Consider the following 16859-nt stretch of genomic DNA (forward strand, 5'->3'; position numbering starts at 1 on the left):
CACGATATACTTAGTCTGTCTCATTACATCAATTCCTGATGATGTGGTGTAAAAAGCAAAGAGCACGTCGTTTGAACAAAAGCGTGTGATACATGATCGTAAGCGATATTCTCTGACAGCAAACTAACGTCAACCCTCGTTTTCTCTTTCCAGACAGCTCGACCTGATGTTTTCACAAAATCATTCAACGGATGAAGCATGAGTGTAGAGGAATATTCAAAAGGGAATTACAGGTGTCTGGATATGTTCTTGGACGTTGTCAACGGCAACATTTACAAAAAGTGTTAATGCCATTTTGATGACCCATTTGAATGAACTGGTGGCTGATTGTTCGAAATCTAGGACAAACAATAACACGTAAATTATTTTCAAATGATTGCTTTAGGGGCTATCTCAAAAACTAATCGTGGACCACAATCGACTTCTTAATTATGCCTGGTCTCTCAAGATCCAGGACCCGGTTGTCAAAGCCAGGTTAGTTTAAATTAGTTTTAGAGGGTGACCGCTAGTAAACTTAAACTTTGACGAAACCCCATAGCGGAGCCCTTGAGGTTCCGATAACTTAGCGGTGAGCGGCAGCCACAGGAGTCTGACGGAGAAAACTTGGCTGCACGCTGAGATAACGATGGTTTAGCGGCCGCCAAGCCAGCAAAACCCTCCTCTTAACACGCTCATACAATTAACCTGATACGTTTTCTTATATGACCGCTGAGACTTACCCGTGTGTGGTTTTGGCATTCATTTGCCGAGTGGATTGCTAAACGGGATCAGCTGATTTTCCCGATTCGGGCTTGGGACAGACTGCCGCCAGCAAGTCATGAATGTGTTCATCATTGAAAACATTCATCTGATTTGGACTTATGAATGTGTTCAGATGCCAACGCTTTGCGTGTTTCTGGACGACAAGGACATATTTGTTTTTGTTGAGTTGAACAGCTCAAAGGCGTAGTACGTGCGTTTGCATTCTTTGCGTCAGGCCTGCAGGCAATTAAAAGTAAACAGTGTCACCGTACAGCTGTTATGCACGCTAATGTGCTTAAACTTGGCATTTACAGCATCTGTGAATGAGTCTTCGCAACAACATTGTTAACATTTATATTCAGTACATGGAAGTGGGAAGTGCCAAATTCAAGTGAAATAGTTTTCAGTTTTGAGCGAACTGTAACTAGGCCTTTCATCGGGCGACATATAAGGCGGATAAGGTAACAGGACCTTTGAAAGCTTTTGTACATTCAACGTGGATTGTCACGAAACAGGTGGATATTCAATCATTTAACGACATCAACTGCACTCGAAATGGCTTCCGTGATCACAAGTGAACGGATGTTTCTTTTAATTTTCCTGACGGGTCTTTTCTACGTTTCCGTCGCCTCGAGAAAAACTATCAAACTCGGCGTCATTCTGCCATTCAGTGGCAAATCGCCGTGGACAAGGTCAAAGATTGGGCCAGCTTTGGAGATTGCTATCTTGTCCATTAAGGCGCACGCGTCGATATTACCTGATTATGAATTTGTTATGACTTTGGCGGATTCAAAATGTTCAGCGACCTCTGGCCCCCTGGAGGCCATCGAAATGCATTGCAAGCAATCGGCGCACGTGTTCTTCGGTCCGTTCTGTGACTTCTCTCTGGCCCCCGTGGCGCGCTATGCGCCATCTTGGAATATCCCTGTCATCACGGTAGGTGGCATGGCATCCGCGTTCGACAACAAAGGAGGTGAATATAAATTACTGACCCGGATGTCGAGCCCTTACTCCAAAATGGCCGAGGCTGTCGAAGCTATCATGGCTAAATTTCAGTGGAGAAACATCGCAATTCTGTATGACAACAAGATTGGAGACCAAGTAAGGTCTTGCTTTTTCCAAACTGAGGCTTTGTATTCGACCTTGACCCGGAGTCGGACGCCATACAAGATTTGGTATAAGAAGTTCGATTTCTCTAGGAACGTGGGAAATGAGGTGTTGCAGACTTTGCTGCGGAATGCGTCAACTCAAAGTCGAAGTAAGTACAATGTAGCTAAAGACAACTTATATATTAGTATCCAATCGTCTCACAAGATGGCAGTGCATTTACGTTGGAAACGAGGCTCCGGGAACGGTCGAAAAAAGGCCGAATATGCGATTGATTCGAGTTTTGAGCAATGTCTGTGTACACTCTGTCGTTTTTTTTATTGGAGAGCAGACAACCTTTCAGACTTCTGGCAGAACTGAATATGTTTTTAGCATGCACATTTTGATTGCGTAAAAAGATCTTTTGTAGTAAGATTTGTGAAGAACTAGTGATTATCAATTGGTGAAAGAGCCGTTATAAAGATCCGACACCCACAACGCCACGCCTGTACCGTGCAAACTCTAAAAGCGTTCCAACTGTGAAAATAGCCAACTATGGTATGCCAACTTTGGAAGTACACAATTGAGGTTATATGTATTATTGATGTCGCTTGCTGTCACTCGTCAAAGCTAGGGCCAATAGGAACAGAGATAGTCAACTTCTCCGCTGGGGTTTCTACACTTCATGGGGAGGATTCGTGTCGATTGAAACTCTCTGGGGGTATATATGTGTGGAACCTATCCAAATTTGTGAATAAATTCTTGCGGAGTTCCGATTGGTGAAATTACCCTCCCTTTCCAGGAGCATGAAAGTCGGTTAATGAACATTAGGGCCAATTAACTCATTTTAGAAACCATGTTTCACAGTTGGCATACCATAGTTTGCACGCTATTTTCACAGTTTGAACGCTTTCAGAGTTGGCACGGTACACACGCCGCGGATTAACGTGGCATGTAATTCCCTCTACTTAATAGTCCTACATGTATGCTCCTATTCTGACTCTCAGGCAGATCATATGCTAACAGCGCCATGCTGTGGATTAATGTCGCATGTTCCTCATCCGCATCATTCTGTTATAAGAGACTTTATCACCAATGAATATTCATAGGTTGGAGGTTCCAGACCTATCAATTAGACGCGAGTATGTTTTTAACTATATTACTACTTTAAAAGTACTTATTTGGAGAGCTGTTAAAAAAATATTTGCCGTGGCAAGTCTACAGAGATAAAGACATTATTTGATGAAAAAATTAATTTTGAATTTTGCTAATTTGGCAACAGGGGGCGTGTTTTGAGATTTTTCTGCCAGTTGGCTGAAAAGAGTGGAAATATCAATGTCTGTCCAATTTGTCGATTATCAAAAAAATTCCGTGGCCAACTACCAGTTCACTTTTCACCATTTACTTGCCCGACTCTCCGGAATATCATATTGAAATTTCAGCTTCACAACCCCACGCAGTATTTGATGCGTCGCGGTCAAACATTGACCATTTAACTGCTAAAAGGCTTAAACAATCAATGGTGGTCTTGTCTCATAAATACCTTTACAGTAATATAAATGCGCCGTTCCGAATCAATCAAAAAGAGTATACGCCAACAGCGTCACACATCAGATTATATAGTTTAGCAGGTTCCTCATTAACATTATTTTCTCTTCATTGGTAGTCATATATATTTGCATACAGATTATACGCCCAGAGCGCCACGCAGCGGATTAGTGTGGCTGGTTCCGCATCAGAATCATCCTCTCTTCACCGTAATATTTTTATGCGCCTATTTTGACTCTATACGCTTGTAGGGGTCTAAGTTGCATTTGCACGGGACAAAATATAGCATCCGGGACCAACATCGGTCGCCGGCTTACGCTCACAGCGCCTCGCAGCGGACAAATGTTACAGCTATCTCACCACCTTCTCTCTTTGTAGTAATTTTCTTGTGCGGCCGTGCAGACTCTATCAGACAGATGATGTTGCAAGCGGCTGAGGTTGGCTTCACGAATGGAGACTATGCCTTTATAAACATTGACGTATTCAGTAGGTAGGTTGTGGGTGGCTTAGCCTTCAAACTCAGGGATGAACACACGGAAGACGATAAAAAGGTGTGTTAAAGTGGGGTCTTTAATATCGAGTCCAACATAAACATCTGCTTTGAGCTTCTGGCATCATCGAGTAGGGTTCGTTGGTCTGATCTGCATAAAAGAACAATTGGTCTGAATATCTGATCGAAACTGACAGTCCAAATCACAAATAGCGAAATACGGATTCTTACTCACACGTTTGTGCCCCTTTCATATCCCTTAGTCCTAGTTTAGGGGTCAAAATCTAAAGTTTAATCATCTCCTCATCACACGGTGATCTGTCGTGAATGCAGTGTCTTAGCGCATTAAAGCATTAGGTACACGTGAGTGTGCGGTTCCTAACGGGGGTCCACTAACACCGGCCCCTTAAATCCGACTTCGTTTGGATTTACAAGTCCAAAAGAGTGTACGAAGACTAGTAACTAACTATATTTAACGGGTCCTCTCAATAGAATATTAACGCGAACTATGAAACACATAAACAAGAAATCTCCTGAACTTAATAGCGCATCTGATTTTGCTCATCAACACAACTAGAACTCCTTGAATTTTCAGTCCAAAGAATTAATGCGATAGTACACGTTAGGTTCTAAAGCGCAACGAACGAAGTAATCGAATTCTACACAAAGTCACTGTATCTTTCCATAACCTGAACTTAGTCCTCTGCTTCTAGCAGTTTGGCTAACTTGGTGATTGGTCTACGGTAGGTTCCATTCTGAGTGCGAACTTCACATGATCTAACATGACCGTCACTTCCTTTGTGAATGTTCACGATCCTACCAACTGGCCAATAGGCTCTACCAACTGAAGTGTCCTGTAGCACAACGATATCGTCCTGTTGCAGGTCTGATTTTGCATCCTGCCACTTGTTTCGCTCCTGCCATGATGAAACATACAGTTTGTTAAACTGCTTCCAGATTTGGTCAGTCACGTAATTCACGCGTTTCCATCTTCCTCGGTACATGTCACTTTCCTCAGTTACACTAGTGTCTGTTTCCACCGTGTTCAATCCCATTAAATGATTCGGAGTTATTGCGACGACCGAAGTGTCAGCAGCGCTGCATGCGGTTAGTGGTCTGCTATTCATGATCCACTCTGCTTTCACCATAACTGTCTGCATCTCCTCCTCATCCAATCGTTGTTTGTTCATTAGTCCATATAGAATCTTTCTGACCGATCTTATCTGCCGTTCATAGTGTCCTCCAAAGTGACTTGCAAGAGGGGGGTTAAATTCCCAGTCAATCTCCTCCTTTGCTAGTTTTTCTTGGAGCCGCAACTCCTTGTTCAATTTAAGTAAGTCCTGTTTCAGCTCCTTGGAAGCTCCAATCAAATTACTTCCATTATCGGATCTGAGTTTCCTTGGTCTCCCCCGGCGGTTCGTGAATCGGCTGATTGCCAAGAGACACGACTGAGTGTCCAACTTTCGAGTCAGCTCCAAGTGAATGGCTCTAGTATAGTTGCATGAAAAGAGTACTCCGTACCGTTTGTACAAACGACCTGATATCTTCACCTCCAACGGTCCGAAGTAGTCGACTCCCGAATTCTCGAAAGCTCTTGTGGCAGATATTCTGTCGATAGGTAGGTTTCCCATTTTCTGAGTCTGGAGTCTTGCTTGGTATTTCTTGCATAACACGCAATCCTTTAAAACCTGCTTGACAGCTACTGTGACTCCCGTGACCCAGTATCGTTCTCGCAGTGATGAAATCACATGATTTCTTCCGACGTGGCCTTCCATCCAATGGATTCTGCGGATGAGTTTTCGGACCAATGGCTCTCCACCTGGCAGTATGATTGGTCGTCTTCCCTCATGTGGTAGCAGACTGTTGTTCAATCTTCCCCCGACGCGAAGTAAGCCATCTTTGTCGATCTCTGGGCATAACTTACGATCTTCTGTTAGGCTAATTTCACTCCCAATTTCAACGTGGCGATCCTGCGGTATACAGTTGATGATCTCTGGATGATTACTGACATATTTTCTCAACAGGAATCCTGAGCGTTGGCATGTCTCGTCAACACATTTAACGTGTTTTACTGCCCTTTCAGTGTCTATGAAGCTGTCGAGATGATCATCAACGTAAAATGTCTGTTTAGCAGCGATACAACTCTCTCTTGTTCTGTCATCAGCCTGTTCTTCCAACCCGTGGTTCAACGCATGGCATGCTATGGCTGGTGAAGGTTTCGATCCGAAAGAATGTACTGTCCACCTCCAATCTTCAATCTGGCCTTGGTCATCGACCCATAAAAATCGGTACCAATTTCGATCTTCTGGCGGTACTTGTATCTGGTGGAACATGGCTTGAATGTCACTGCTAACGGCAACTGGGTACTCTCTGAACCTTAGTAGTACTCCGTCTAGCCTGTTTGTCAGGTCTGGCCCTTTCATCAACAGGTTGTTGATTGAAATTCCATCAATTTCAGCTGAACCATCAAACACGATTCGCAACTTGGACTGCTTTCTCTCGCTGATTACACCATGATGTGGTAGATACCATCTGATTTTTACATCAAGTTCATTCTCTGGAACACGTTCGATGTATCTCTTTTTCTTAAGGTCATTCATCTGGCTCTGATAAGCAGTCGCATAGTTCTTGTCTCTTTTCATTCGTTTCAACACTGCAGATAATCTACGTTCAGCCATTGGTCTGCTCTCTGGAACTGCTGGAAGTTGATCCTTCCGCGGTAAGCGAACCTGATATCGTTCTCCAGTGTAGGCGGTGGTTCCTCGCAGCTTAGTCATGAAGCGTTCTTCCTCTCTGGACATACGAATCTCTTCGCCCTGTGGTCCGTCATCAAATTCTCTGCTGAAGTGAGCATTCATGTTGTTGTTCAGTTCTTCAACGGTAAGTCTGTGGAGAGGCTTTGAAGCAATATTCATCCGGCCCCTCTGAACAGGTCCGAGTAGCGTCCAGCCGATCTTGGTCCGCATAGCGTAGGGTCCATCTTCTTTTGTGGGAATGATCTCTACTGGCCGTGTGATTTCTGGTTGATTAGCTCCGAAGAGTATCTCAACTGGGTGATCGATAACTTTCAGATCAACTTTCTTTAACTCTGGGTATTTCCTAACATCATTCTCTGTGGGAATCTCCCAAGGCTTGATGGGAATCGTACTCTGTGTGAAGAGTTCATTCAATTTGATCCACTCATCTCCCTTGGAAAGGCCTTTGACTTCAAGTCTCTGGATTTTTCTTGAATCAACACTAGCACAGCTCTGGAGCATCGTGGATAGGTCAACTTTCACAGACTGGCCTGTAAGTCCCATCTTGGTCGCCAATCCATCAGTGATGAAACTCGCTCCGGCTCCATTGTCTAAGAATACATTCGTAGTAACTTCTACCCCATTATGTAAACTTCTCAGCTTGACTGGTAAGACTGCCATTGCAATTCTCCCAGTGGTTCCAATTCTTCTTGAAGTTACTTCTTCTGTTTTCACAGTTTTCACGGCTTCTCTTGACTTTACAGCTTCTGATTTGTTTACAGAACTGGGGGTCTCAGGTTTCACAACTGTCTGGCTGGTTGACTGATTGCCATGGTCTTTAGCAATATGGCCCCGCTCCAAGCACTTAAAACAACGCCCGGTCTTCTTCAGAAATTCACCTCTCTCAGGTCTTGGCAACTTCTTAAGCTTCATACAATCTTGGATTTTATGCAATTCCTTACAGTAACTGCAATGATCTTCTCTTTCTCCTGGCTTGTCATTGGACCTTTCACTGCTGGATGTTACTCTGAAAGCAGCTTTGGACGGTGCTTGCTTTCCCGGATTTGATCGTGACTTGTCTTGTTTTCTTTCTCCTTGAGATGGTTTTGGTCCCTCTTCGGTCCTTTGTCTGGTGCCATACCTGGGGTTCATAACTACCTTGGCCTGTGCTTCAATAAACTTAACCAAGTTCTGGTAATTAGCCGGATTACCAGTTTTCGTAAAAATTTCTGTATCCTGCCTAATCCACTTATATCTTAAGCAGTCAGGTAGTTTATCCACAATCTGGGCCATCATGGACGGATGTTCCAGTTCAGTCAGTCGCCCAAGTCCAGTCAATGCATTTAGGCTATCCCGTAGTAAAATCGCAAATCGATCCATATCTTCTGCAGCCTTCATACTCAACTTCGGCCAGGCTGATATTTTCCTGATATATGCTCTGCTGGTGTCGTACGGTGCTCCGTATCTTGTTTCTAGTAGTCTAAGAGCCTCTGCGTACCCTTCTTCAGGTCTCAGATGCACACAGCCACGCACTAATTCATGCGGTGTTCCTGACGTGTATGCTCGTAACTGTGTTAGCCTCTCTCTGTCCGTGTCGGTCCATTTAGCTACGTACTCTTGGAAGTCAATGAAGAACTCACGGAACTTGGTCTCATCTCCACCAAATATCTCTGGTTCGGCTCTAGGAATCCTCATTTGTTTCGTCAGATCCCTTTGCGTGTCAGCAATTGCTGAAAGTGCTCGTTCGGTAGCTTGTGTTACATTTGAAATCATTGTAAGATCTGGTGGTAACGGATCCGACATTCTCGTTGACTGATGTGCTGGTGTAAACGACGACGCACGGACGTCAATTCGGCCAAATACTCCTCTCGAAGTTTCAGGTTGAGTCAATCCCTCTGTTTCCATGACTACCATTGTATCCAACCAACCCGCGACTTCGGCTTCAAACTGTTCATAATCGTCCAATCTGGTGTCGCAGTAGGCCTGGTCCCGTTCTCTCTCTTTCACATGAAGTCGTGCTTGATACTCATTATGACAGCCAAGAAACTTGTCCATCAGCTCTTTCATTTGCCGCAATATTGTTTTCACCATATCGGTATCGGTACCTTCCATTAGTCTTGATAAACAATTCTTCTTAGCAGTAATTCGGCCGGTCAAAGCGGATCTGCTACGACTGAGCTGCTTCAACTCAGCTCCTTTCATCTGGGCTGAGAAACCACTCCTTAACTTTCTTCTATCTTCACTAGGATGTTGATCGTCCTCTTCAAACTCATCTTGATTTGGTTCGTCACCTAAATGGAACTCATCTTCAGCGCCATCATCATTTCCCGCGCTTGTATTTCGATTCTCTTTTCCACTCATCTTGGACGGGAATCCCCTTTTGGAGCCTCACTGTTATAGCGGCGTAGCTCTGCAGGTGTGGCTGGCAGGCAACCTCGTCTCCAGGTCACAAAATTCAATGACGCGGCAGTGTGTTGTACGTAATATCAATACGGCAACAACCTCGGTTCCAGGAATCGGGGACTCGGCAATGTCGAAATCTTCAGAAATCGGACTAACTCACGGTACTTTTACATCAAAACTGTAGACTTCTTGGTTTCGTCAGCTTGCTCATCGTCTTCTAAACGTATCAGTGTGGGTGGTTTAGCCTTCAAACTCAGGGATGAACACACGGAAGACGATAAAAAGGTGTGTTAAAGTGGGGTCTTTAATATCGAGTCTAACATAAACATCTGCTTTGAGCTTCTGGCATCATCGAGTAGGGTTCGTTGGTCTGATCTGCATAAAAGAACAATTGGTCTGAATATCTGATCGAAACTGACAGTCCAAATCACAAATAGCGAAATACGGATTCTTACTCACACGTTTGTGCCCCTTTCATATCCCTTAGTCCTAGTTTAGGGGTCAAAATCTAAAGTTTAATCATCTCCTCATCACACGGTGATCTGTCGTGAATGCAGTGTCTTAGCGCATTAAAGCATTAGGTACACGTGAGTGTGCGGTTCCTAACGGGGGTCCACTAACATAGGTGAAGCGAAAATAGAGAGGTTTAGTATACAACTATTATAGAAGATAAGTTACATTCTAATCTTCGTGCTGGATCACCTGGCATGCTTCAAGCAACACCTGTAGAGATTATCATAAACAATGACGCGTTCGCAGGTTACTCGACTGTTAATAGGGGCTCGGTATAAAGCGTGATACATTATAGAGGATAAGTTACGCGATCGTTTACATGCTTTCTCCCTCCTTCAGATTGTGTTGCAAGTGCCTGAAATTTGGGTCGGTCGCGGTATGGTCGGGCAAAATGCTCTTCGAAAGACTAGGTTTCGTCCGGGTATCCGGTTTTCTCCTGCTGTACATTACAAATTGCCCAGCCTAGGTCGTACGGGGTATCCGGTTTCCTCCTGCTGTACATTACGAATCGCCCGGCCTAGGTCGTACGGGGTATCCGGTTTCCTCCTGCTGTACATTACAAATCGCTCAATATTTTTTGTAGAGCAAATTGTTGTAGCTGAAACTCGGCTCTGAATACAAAATATTTTGCTTGTTCATCCGTGAGAAATTAGGTTGATAACTGAATTAATAAACTCTCGTGCTGCTACGCGATGGGAATTTGGCGTACTAACACTACATTATTTAATTAGCATATCAATTAGCAACGGGTTCTTAAAATGGCACTTATTTCAAAAGGCGGTCATGAAGCGTGGATGCCATCGATTCCCGCACAGCCCAAGTGGATGATTGTTCAACTCATTTCCCTACACGTGTACAGTAAACAGAACTGGAAAGATTATGGTACTTGGAAAGTGAGCCCAACGAGTCTGACGCCAGGGCCATGACGGCTTTTGAAGCGCTGTTGACCGTCACCCTCAAGACGCCCGACGGCGTGGATTGCCGTGATGCCACCGATAAAAGCTGATAGCACACTGCAGATTTTTCTATTTTGCATGTTTACAGTAAAGCGATATTTGAGAGACCATGGTACAAGGAAACCGACGCACCTGAGCAGAATGCCAAGGCCAAGACGGCTTTCGAAGTGCTGATGACCATCACCCTCAAGACCCCCGACAGTGTGGATTACCGCGCCTTCTCGTATGAAGTCAAGAGGCGGGCGATGCGGGCCTACAACGTCCGTTACGGTGCTGATGAGGTAAGTATCATTCCAGCCTCGTCCCAAGCCATTGCGCCTCCGCCAATTCCTGACGAAAGGTTGGATTGTGCATGTAGCTAGGTTGACCGAAGCGATCGACAACCCAAATATCTCGAGATCTCGCAGGGAGAGGCGCGTGGTTTTACCAGGCTGGGATCATTCCAGCTGTGCCAATCTCCAGGCCACACCATTGTAACTGTTGCTAAGGTTATCATTGCGCATACTAGCCGTATATGTGCGGTTGATTCGAAAGTTAAGCCTGGTCTACACTAGCAAACATTCGCCAACAATTGTTGGCCAACATGAGCCAACATCATGTTGGCGAATGTTTGGGGACCCGTCCACACTATCAAACACAGGCAAACATTGCCAAACAAGTTTGACTAAGTTTGGCCGTGTTTGGCATGAATTTGAGGGCAATTTGGAGGGAAAATCAGTCATTTCTCTTCATTTTTTCTTTAAAACAATGGAGAACCACAGGAAGAAAGCATGCCTAGGTGCTTCAGCAGCAATTCTTTCAGTTGTGATTAACCCCCGTCCCCGCCGCAACTGACAAAAGCCATACTTGTGGAAAAAGCATGCATGGGGCCTATCACTGCCTCCTTCAAGAGTTATGGCGTCAGACTTCAAAAGCCTCAAGAATTTCCTGCGGATGGATAAAGCTTTTCGTATTACGAAATTAAGTGTTCAATTTCTTGAAATGCCATTCTCTATCTTTCATTGAGGCTGCCATTTTGTCCCAGTAGCTCCATCACATGATCCAAATCTGTTCCCTGATTGGCTGCTGATTGCCCAACACCAACCAACATGTTGTTCAGAAGTAGCATGGCCTAACATAGGCCAACATTGGCCAACAAGTTGGCTGATGTTTTCACTTGTTTTTGGACCCGTCCACACTGGCAAACAATAGGAAACATGCCTCTGCAACAAGGCCCAACACGATGTTGGCCAACATTTGTTGGTTCATGTTGGCTAGTGTGGACCGGGCTTTAGGAGCGTCTGTCCAAATACCAATCAAGACGGGCGTTGTGTAGACCGCCGCAACCTTGGATTCCATCCCACCTTAACCTCCCAATCCCCAACTTGCGTTGTTTGAAAATCTCAAATTCTACCTCAAAATTCAAATTCTTAACGAACGAACATGACCTTTTTTAAAGGTGAACAGCTTCCCTGGCGCACTCCATGATGCCATCTTCCTGTATGCTCTAGCGCTGAATGAAACCCTGGCGGCCGGATTCGACATTACCAACGGCAGAGAGGTCACCAAGAAAATGTGGAATCGAACGTTCCAAGGTAGGGTTTACTAGTATTGGGCGTCAGAGAAAATAGCGGCGGGTAACTTGGACTAATTTCCCGCCAATGAATTGCTTGTTTAGTTACTCATCAACCGGTTCCGCATATTTCCAAACGTTTCTCGCCGGAATCTTTTCTTTCTTAGCGTGGGGGATGCCTTTTTTCTATCTTGTATCGATGGTTGATGTCCGAGCTGACATATTATAAGAGACAAAACGTCCGTCCAACGAACTAAAGAACAAATGAAGACCTCCTCAAACACTGTAGAATTATAGAACTCCACTAAACGATGATTTATACTACCCTGAACCACATTCATATAACCGGAGAGTGATGTATGACTGTTGTCAGCACGGGCTGCACATGCACGTGTGGTCTGACAGTAAAACTAAATGAAGTGGGGAAAAAGGAAAACAAACGGTTTATTTCTAGGTGTTACTGGTACAATCAGTGTTGATGAGAATGGTGACAGGATTGGTGACTATTCCCTCATGGACCTCAACCCAACAACAGGAAAATTCGAGGTAGGTTTTCTCAAGGGGTCTTCATACTGCAAATACTGTTGTTTACAGGCATTGGACGTTTTCAGGGCTAAAGATAATTGGCCAAAATCTTTAGCCCGTGGAAATCACGAAATTGGTTGTCATTATGAAAATAACGTAACAGAGTAAAGCGCACCGTCGAGAATGTCTCAACAGGCGGATTTTGTGTTCTTCAGATCTTGTGAATGTCCCGCTAAACATGAGTAGCCTATATTGTGTTTAGACAGATCATGGTGTATGGTTGTGTATTAAGGCCATAACCGTCAATAGCTCAGAGAGATCAAAGCGCAAAATAGAATGATTTATTCCGGGGACATTTTATCCTAGGACTTTCAAACTTCTACACCGGTGTAAAAGAAATGCAAGTTCCCCGGAATCGAAGTCCAGTCCTTTTGTTAAAGTGGATAGAGTCGCCGAGTTCCTTTGTTGAAGATTATGTAGCTAACCCTAACCAAACCATTAACCACAGTCGTTGACAATACACAGCTATTGTATGGGGTCCTGCATTTCTAGGACGCCCATTCCTTCTACACCGGGTCAATTCTGTTGATCGCCTCTATTCACAGACCTAATCCATTCTCAATCAACATGTTTGACTTTCTCCCACCAGGTGGTTGCCAACTACTACGGCAAGAGAAAACAGTACGAACCCGTAGCGGGGAAAGATACCCACTGGCCTGGAGGGAACACACCACCAGGAGATACACCGGTATCTGGAGCCGGGACAGGCAGGTTTTGAAAATCCACGCATTTAGGAAATGTCATGAAACCTCGTATGACTCGGTACATTCTGAATACCATTAAAAGTTGTACTGCTTGCCAATAAGATTATGTAGAGAGGTTGCGATTCACAACTAAAGCGGGTAGGCAAATCAACCTCGCGTGCATTTAATGATAGCTGTTTTACAATAAACGTAAACGTAGACGCAAACGACTCGGTATCCGTATAGGCTGTCGATCCCAAATCTTAACTGTTACCAACATTGTTCTTTACTTTCAGCTTGATGTTGAAGTTTTTGGACCTTGCTACTTACCATACGGAGGTTCTGGTTAAGCTACCTGACATTCACCATAGGGAGATCGTGCAGTACAGGAGAAAATAATACGTTGACGGTGCACTCGGACTTGCTTTATACGGAGGTAGCAATAGGTCTGTCTCATGATAGAACGTTAGGGACAGACGGGAACCTAAGAAGTACCTAATTCAACGTACCATGCTTGTTAACTTTGATGCTATTGGTTACACGAGCATTACCACCAGGGCTGCGCTGCTGTGATGAATACATACGTAAGGTCCTTCTTCTGATTGGTGGTCACCAAAGCACATTAGGAACGCCCACCTATACATACAATAGCTTTTTGACAACGTGCATTCATGGTTAACTGTCAATGAAGGGAAATCGATGTTACCGACGTTACCGAATAGGCCTTGTTATAGACAAGCGGTCAATTATTGCTAAAAGCCTGATTGGCTCTTATTAACCAAATTGAGTATCTTTTTATTATCTAAGCAGTTACTATGCAAAAGAAACCGGTTCATTGTTGGACTGTGGCTGAGCAACAGTAACAAGTTATGACTGTGATATGGGTCTAGTTTTAGCGCGGTTTTTAGTACAGTGTTGTCGAATTGAACGAACAGTCATGTGTGATAGAGTGCTTGTTGGCATGGAGGAGATGGCCCTTCTCCGGGAAGGGTACCAGCGACATAGAAATAATTATGTTCGCATTCTAGGCCACATCCGGCAAAATGTCAACCGTTTGCCGGAACGCACAAGGGCATTATCCGCTAGGCGAACCGCAAAACAACTCAGACGAAGGATAAGAGAAGTTATTGCAAGAGAAATTGCTGAGTTAGTACATGTATCGTATACCTCCCTCCACAAACGCACCCACACCCCACACAACAGTAGCACAGTAACAAAGGGGCCATTCCCATATACCGATTATTCAAGGGGAGCACAACTCATTCCACGATTGTCGATAATGACCTGAGTGCTGATACAATATTTGTGGACATGGCCACTGTAGAACAGGTGCGGGGGATCCTCAGTCTCTGGGATCTCGATTGCGTGTACCGTTCCATCTATCGCCCCAACAGCATCTGGAATAGTATCCCAGTTGCCCCGCAGTTGTTCCCACTCTTCATCGGTCGGCCATGTTATTCCGTCTTGAAAATAAGTCCACAAAACATCTGTCATAAAATAAAGTTCCCTGCAAACAGATTGCTTGCTGATTTCAAACATTGCACTCATCGCAACAATGTCCGGATATTTCTTGATCCAATAGAAAAAAAGTAGTAAACGGTTCTCCACCGGCAGCAAATGATCTCGGTACCGTCCTGGCCTGTTTTCCAGAAGGGGCGTAATGTCCTCTACGAGGTGCTGGAAAGAGGCCACTGTCTCACCTGATAGATACCAAAAGTCCATCTGGTGGTTTCTAATCCTGGTAAACCGTCGTTACCACCGTATGGACCATTTGGTTGATTGGTGAGAACTTCATCAAGTCTTGGAGGCAACGGAGGCGGACGCACTTCTAAATTATGAAATGCTGGTGTAAGCAAAACTGGTGGCGGTGGTATGGGCGGCGGAGCAGCGAACAAAAACATCCTAATTCTCTCCATGGTGAAAGTAGCGTGAGGCCAAGCGACTGCTGGCCAACACAAACCATGGCAATTAAATGTTATCAATAATCAATTCAATTCCGGACAAAGGAATGATATTTTATTGACCATTTTCAATGCGTGTCTAATCATGTCACCACAGGGATAAGGCTAGACGCATAATAAAGGAAAATTACATGAACCTTCCCATATGGGCGGTCTATTGCCATTGAATGCAATTATCCAGTGCAAAGATCATTGTTACATGGCCGGCCTCCATTCAGAACTTGGAACGCAAACGTACTCCACGTGACATGTGAAGGCCTATTAGATTAATCCTGCTACGCGTCCATGGACGTTGATTTTGGTTCCCGTCCGTCCCTAACGTTCGGTTATGAGACAGACCTAGTACAACTGTTTGATATTCGCCATGGAAATCCCGCCGTACGTACAGGGACAATAGGCGTACAGCTCGTTGACGGGGCACTTGGACTTGCTCACGGAGGTACCAGTATGATATTTGCCATGGAAATCCCGCCGTACGTACAGGGGCAATAGGTCTACTGCTTGTTGACGGGGCACTTGGACTTGCTCACGGAGGTTCCAGTACAACTGTTTGATATTCGCCATGGAAATCCCGCCGTACGTACAGGGGCAATAAGCCTACTGCTCGTTGACGGGGCACTTGGACTTGCTTACGGAGTTACCAGTACAACTGTCTAATATTCGCCATGGAAGTCCCGCCGTACGTACAGGGGCAATAGGCCTACGTCTTGGACTTGCTTACAGAGGTACCAGTATATACAACTGTTATATTCGCTTTGGAATTTCCGCATGCAGTACAAGGGAATTCTGCTCGTTGACAGGGCATTCGGCCCTGTAACGGAGGTATCGGTACAACTGCTGACATCGGTGACGGAGATCCCACAGTACAGGGAAGTCCCGTTGGAGTCAAAAGTTGCAGCACTGCGCACAAACTCGCCCAAGTGCCGAAATTTAAAAATGTCAGACACTGGAATTGATCAATTGCCGCCATCTTGGTTGTCAGCAACCTGAGATTCAAGGTTTTGACAATCCTACATCATAAACTGTGTCACCAGTTCAGACTGTAAATCTTTTCAGGCCGAATTAGTGCCACTTTCTCTCATAAAACGTTTTATCTTATTAATAAACAACAAAATATTATCTTTACTAATAAAATTTGACACTTACTAGTTGATCTTAAGATGATTGTACGGAGAACTTCAAACGCAGCGTAGGGCACCGCTCGCTTTGTGGTGATGCGATGGGATAGCCTCACAGCAATAAGAGATATTCTTTCCTGATCTATATCCGCGGTGCTGCTTTTAAAGATGGCGGCAACTTACTAGTTCTAGAGCCGTTGTAAGGAACGAACTCGGCGCCTCTATTGTCAAGATTGCACTGCGCATTGAAGTGGCAAATAGTAATCGGCGTGGCATTTGAACTTGCTACGGAGATAACGGTACACACTGTAATATACGCGCCGATCACCCTTCCAATTAATGCCCGCGCTCTGCGTTGCTGGAGACAACACCCCAACCATTGGGCTCCATGAACAGCGGGTTAAGCCGTGCCATATAACTTGGGGTACAGTACATCATCTCCCCCTTCGGACAAAGATTGCTCGTCCCCGAGTCACTTGGCGACATCT

The 16859-nt window shown here is 44.7% G+C and overlaps 1 protein-coding gene across 1 annotated transcript; it reads left to right on the plus strand.

Moving 5' to 3' along the window:
- The first annotated feature begins 460 nt into the window (after positions 1 to 460).
- On the plus strand, positions 461 to 16394 carry LOC135498755 (atrial natriuretic peptide receptor 1-like). The gene is made up of 7 exons (XM_064789158.1): positions 461 to 1999; positions 3754 to 3865; positions 10561 to 10753; positions 11911 to 12046; positions 12479 to 12570; positions 13199 to 13316; positions 13589 to 16394. Exons 1-7 carry the CDS (start codon positions 1297 to 1299, stop codon positions 13591 to 13593), a joined length of 1359 nt encoding a protein of 452 aa, XP_064645228.1. The 5' UTR covers positions 461 to 1296; the 3' UTR covers positions 13594 to 16394.
- The last annotated feature ends 465 nt before the right edge of the window (positions 16395 to 16859 follow it).

Source organism: Lineus longissimus, chromosome 14 (assembly GCF_910592395.1).
Source record: "Lineus longissimus chromosome 14, tnLinLong1.2, whole genome shotgun sequence".
Taxonomy (NCBI): domain Eukaryota; kingdom Metazoa; phylum Nemertea; class Pilidiophora; order Heteronemertea; family Lineidae; genus Lineus; species Lineus longissimus.

Coding starts and splice junctions, on each gene's coding strand:
- LOC135498755 (XM_064789158.1), top strand. CDS start 1,297: ATGGCTTCCGTGATCACAAGTGAACGGATGTTTCTTTTAATTTTCCTG. Junction 12,047..12,478: donor GTGGAATCGAACGTTCCAAG/GTAGGGTTTACT, acceptor GTTTATTTCTAG/GTGTTACTGGTACAATCAGT. Junction 12,571..13,198: donor CAACAACAGGAAAATTCGAG/GTAGGTTTTCTC, acceptor TTCTCCCACCAG/GTGGTTGCCAACTACTACGG.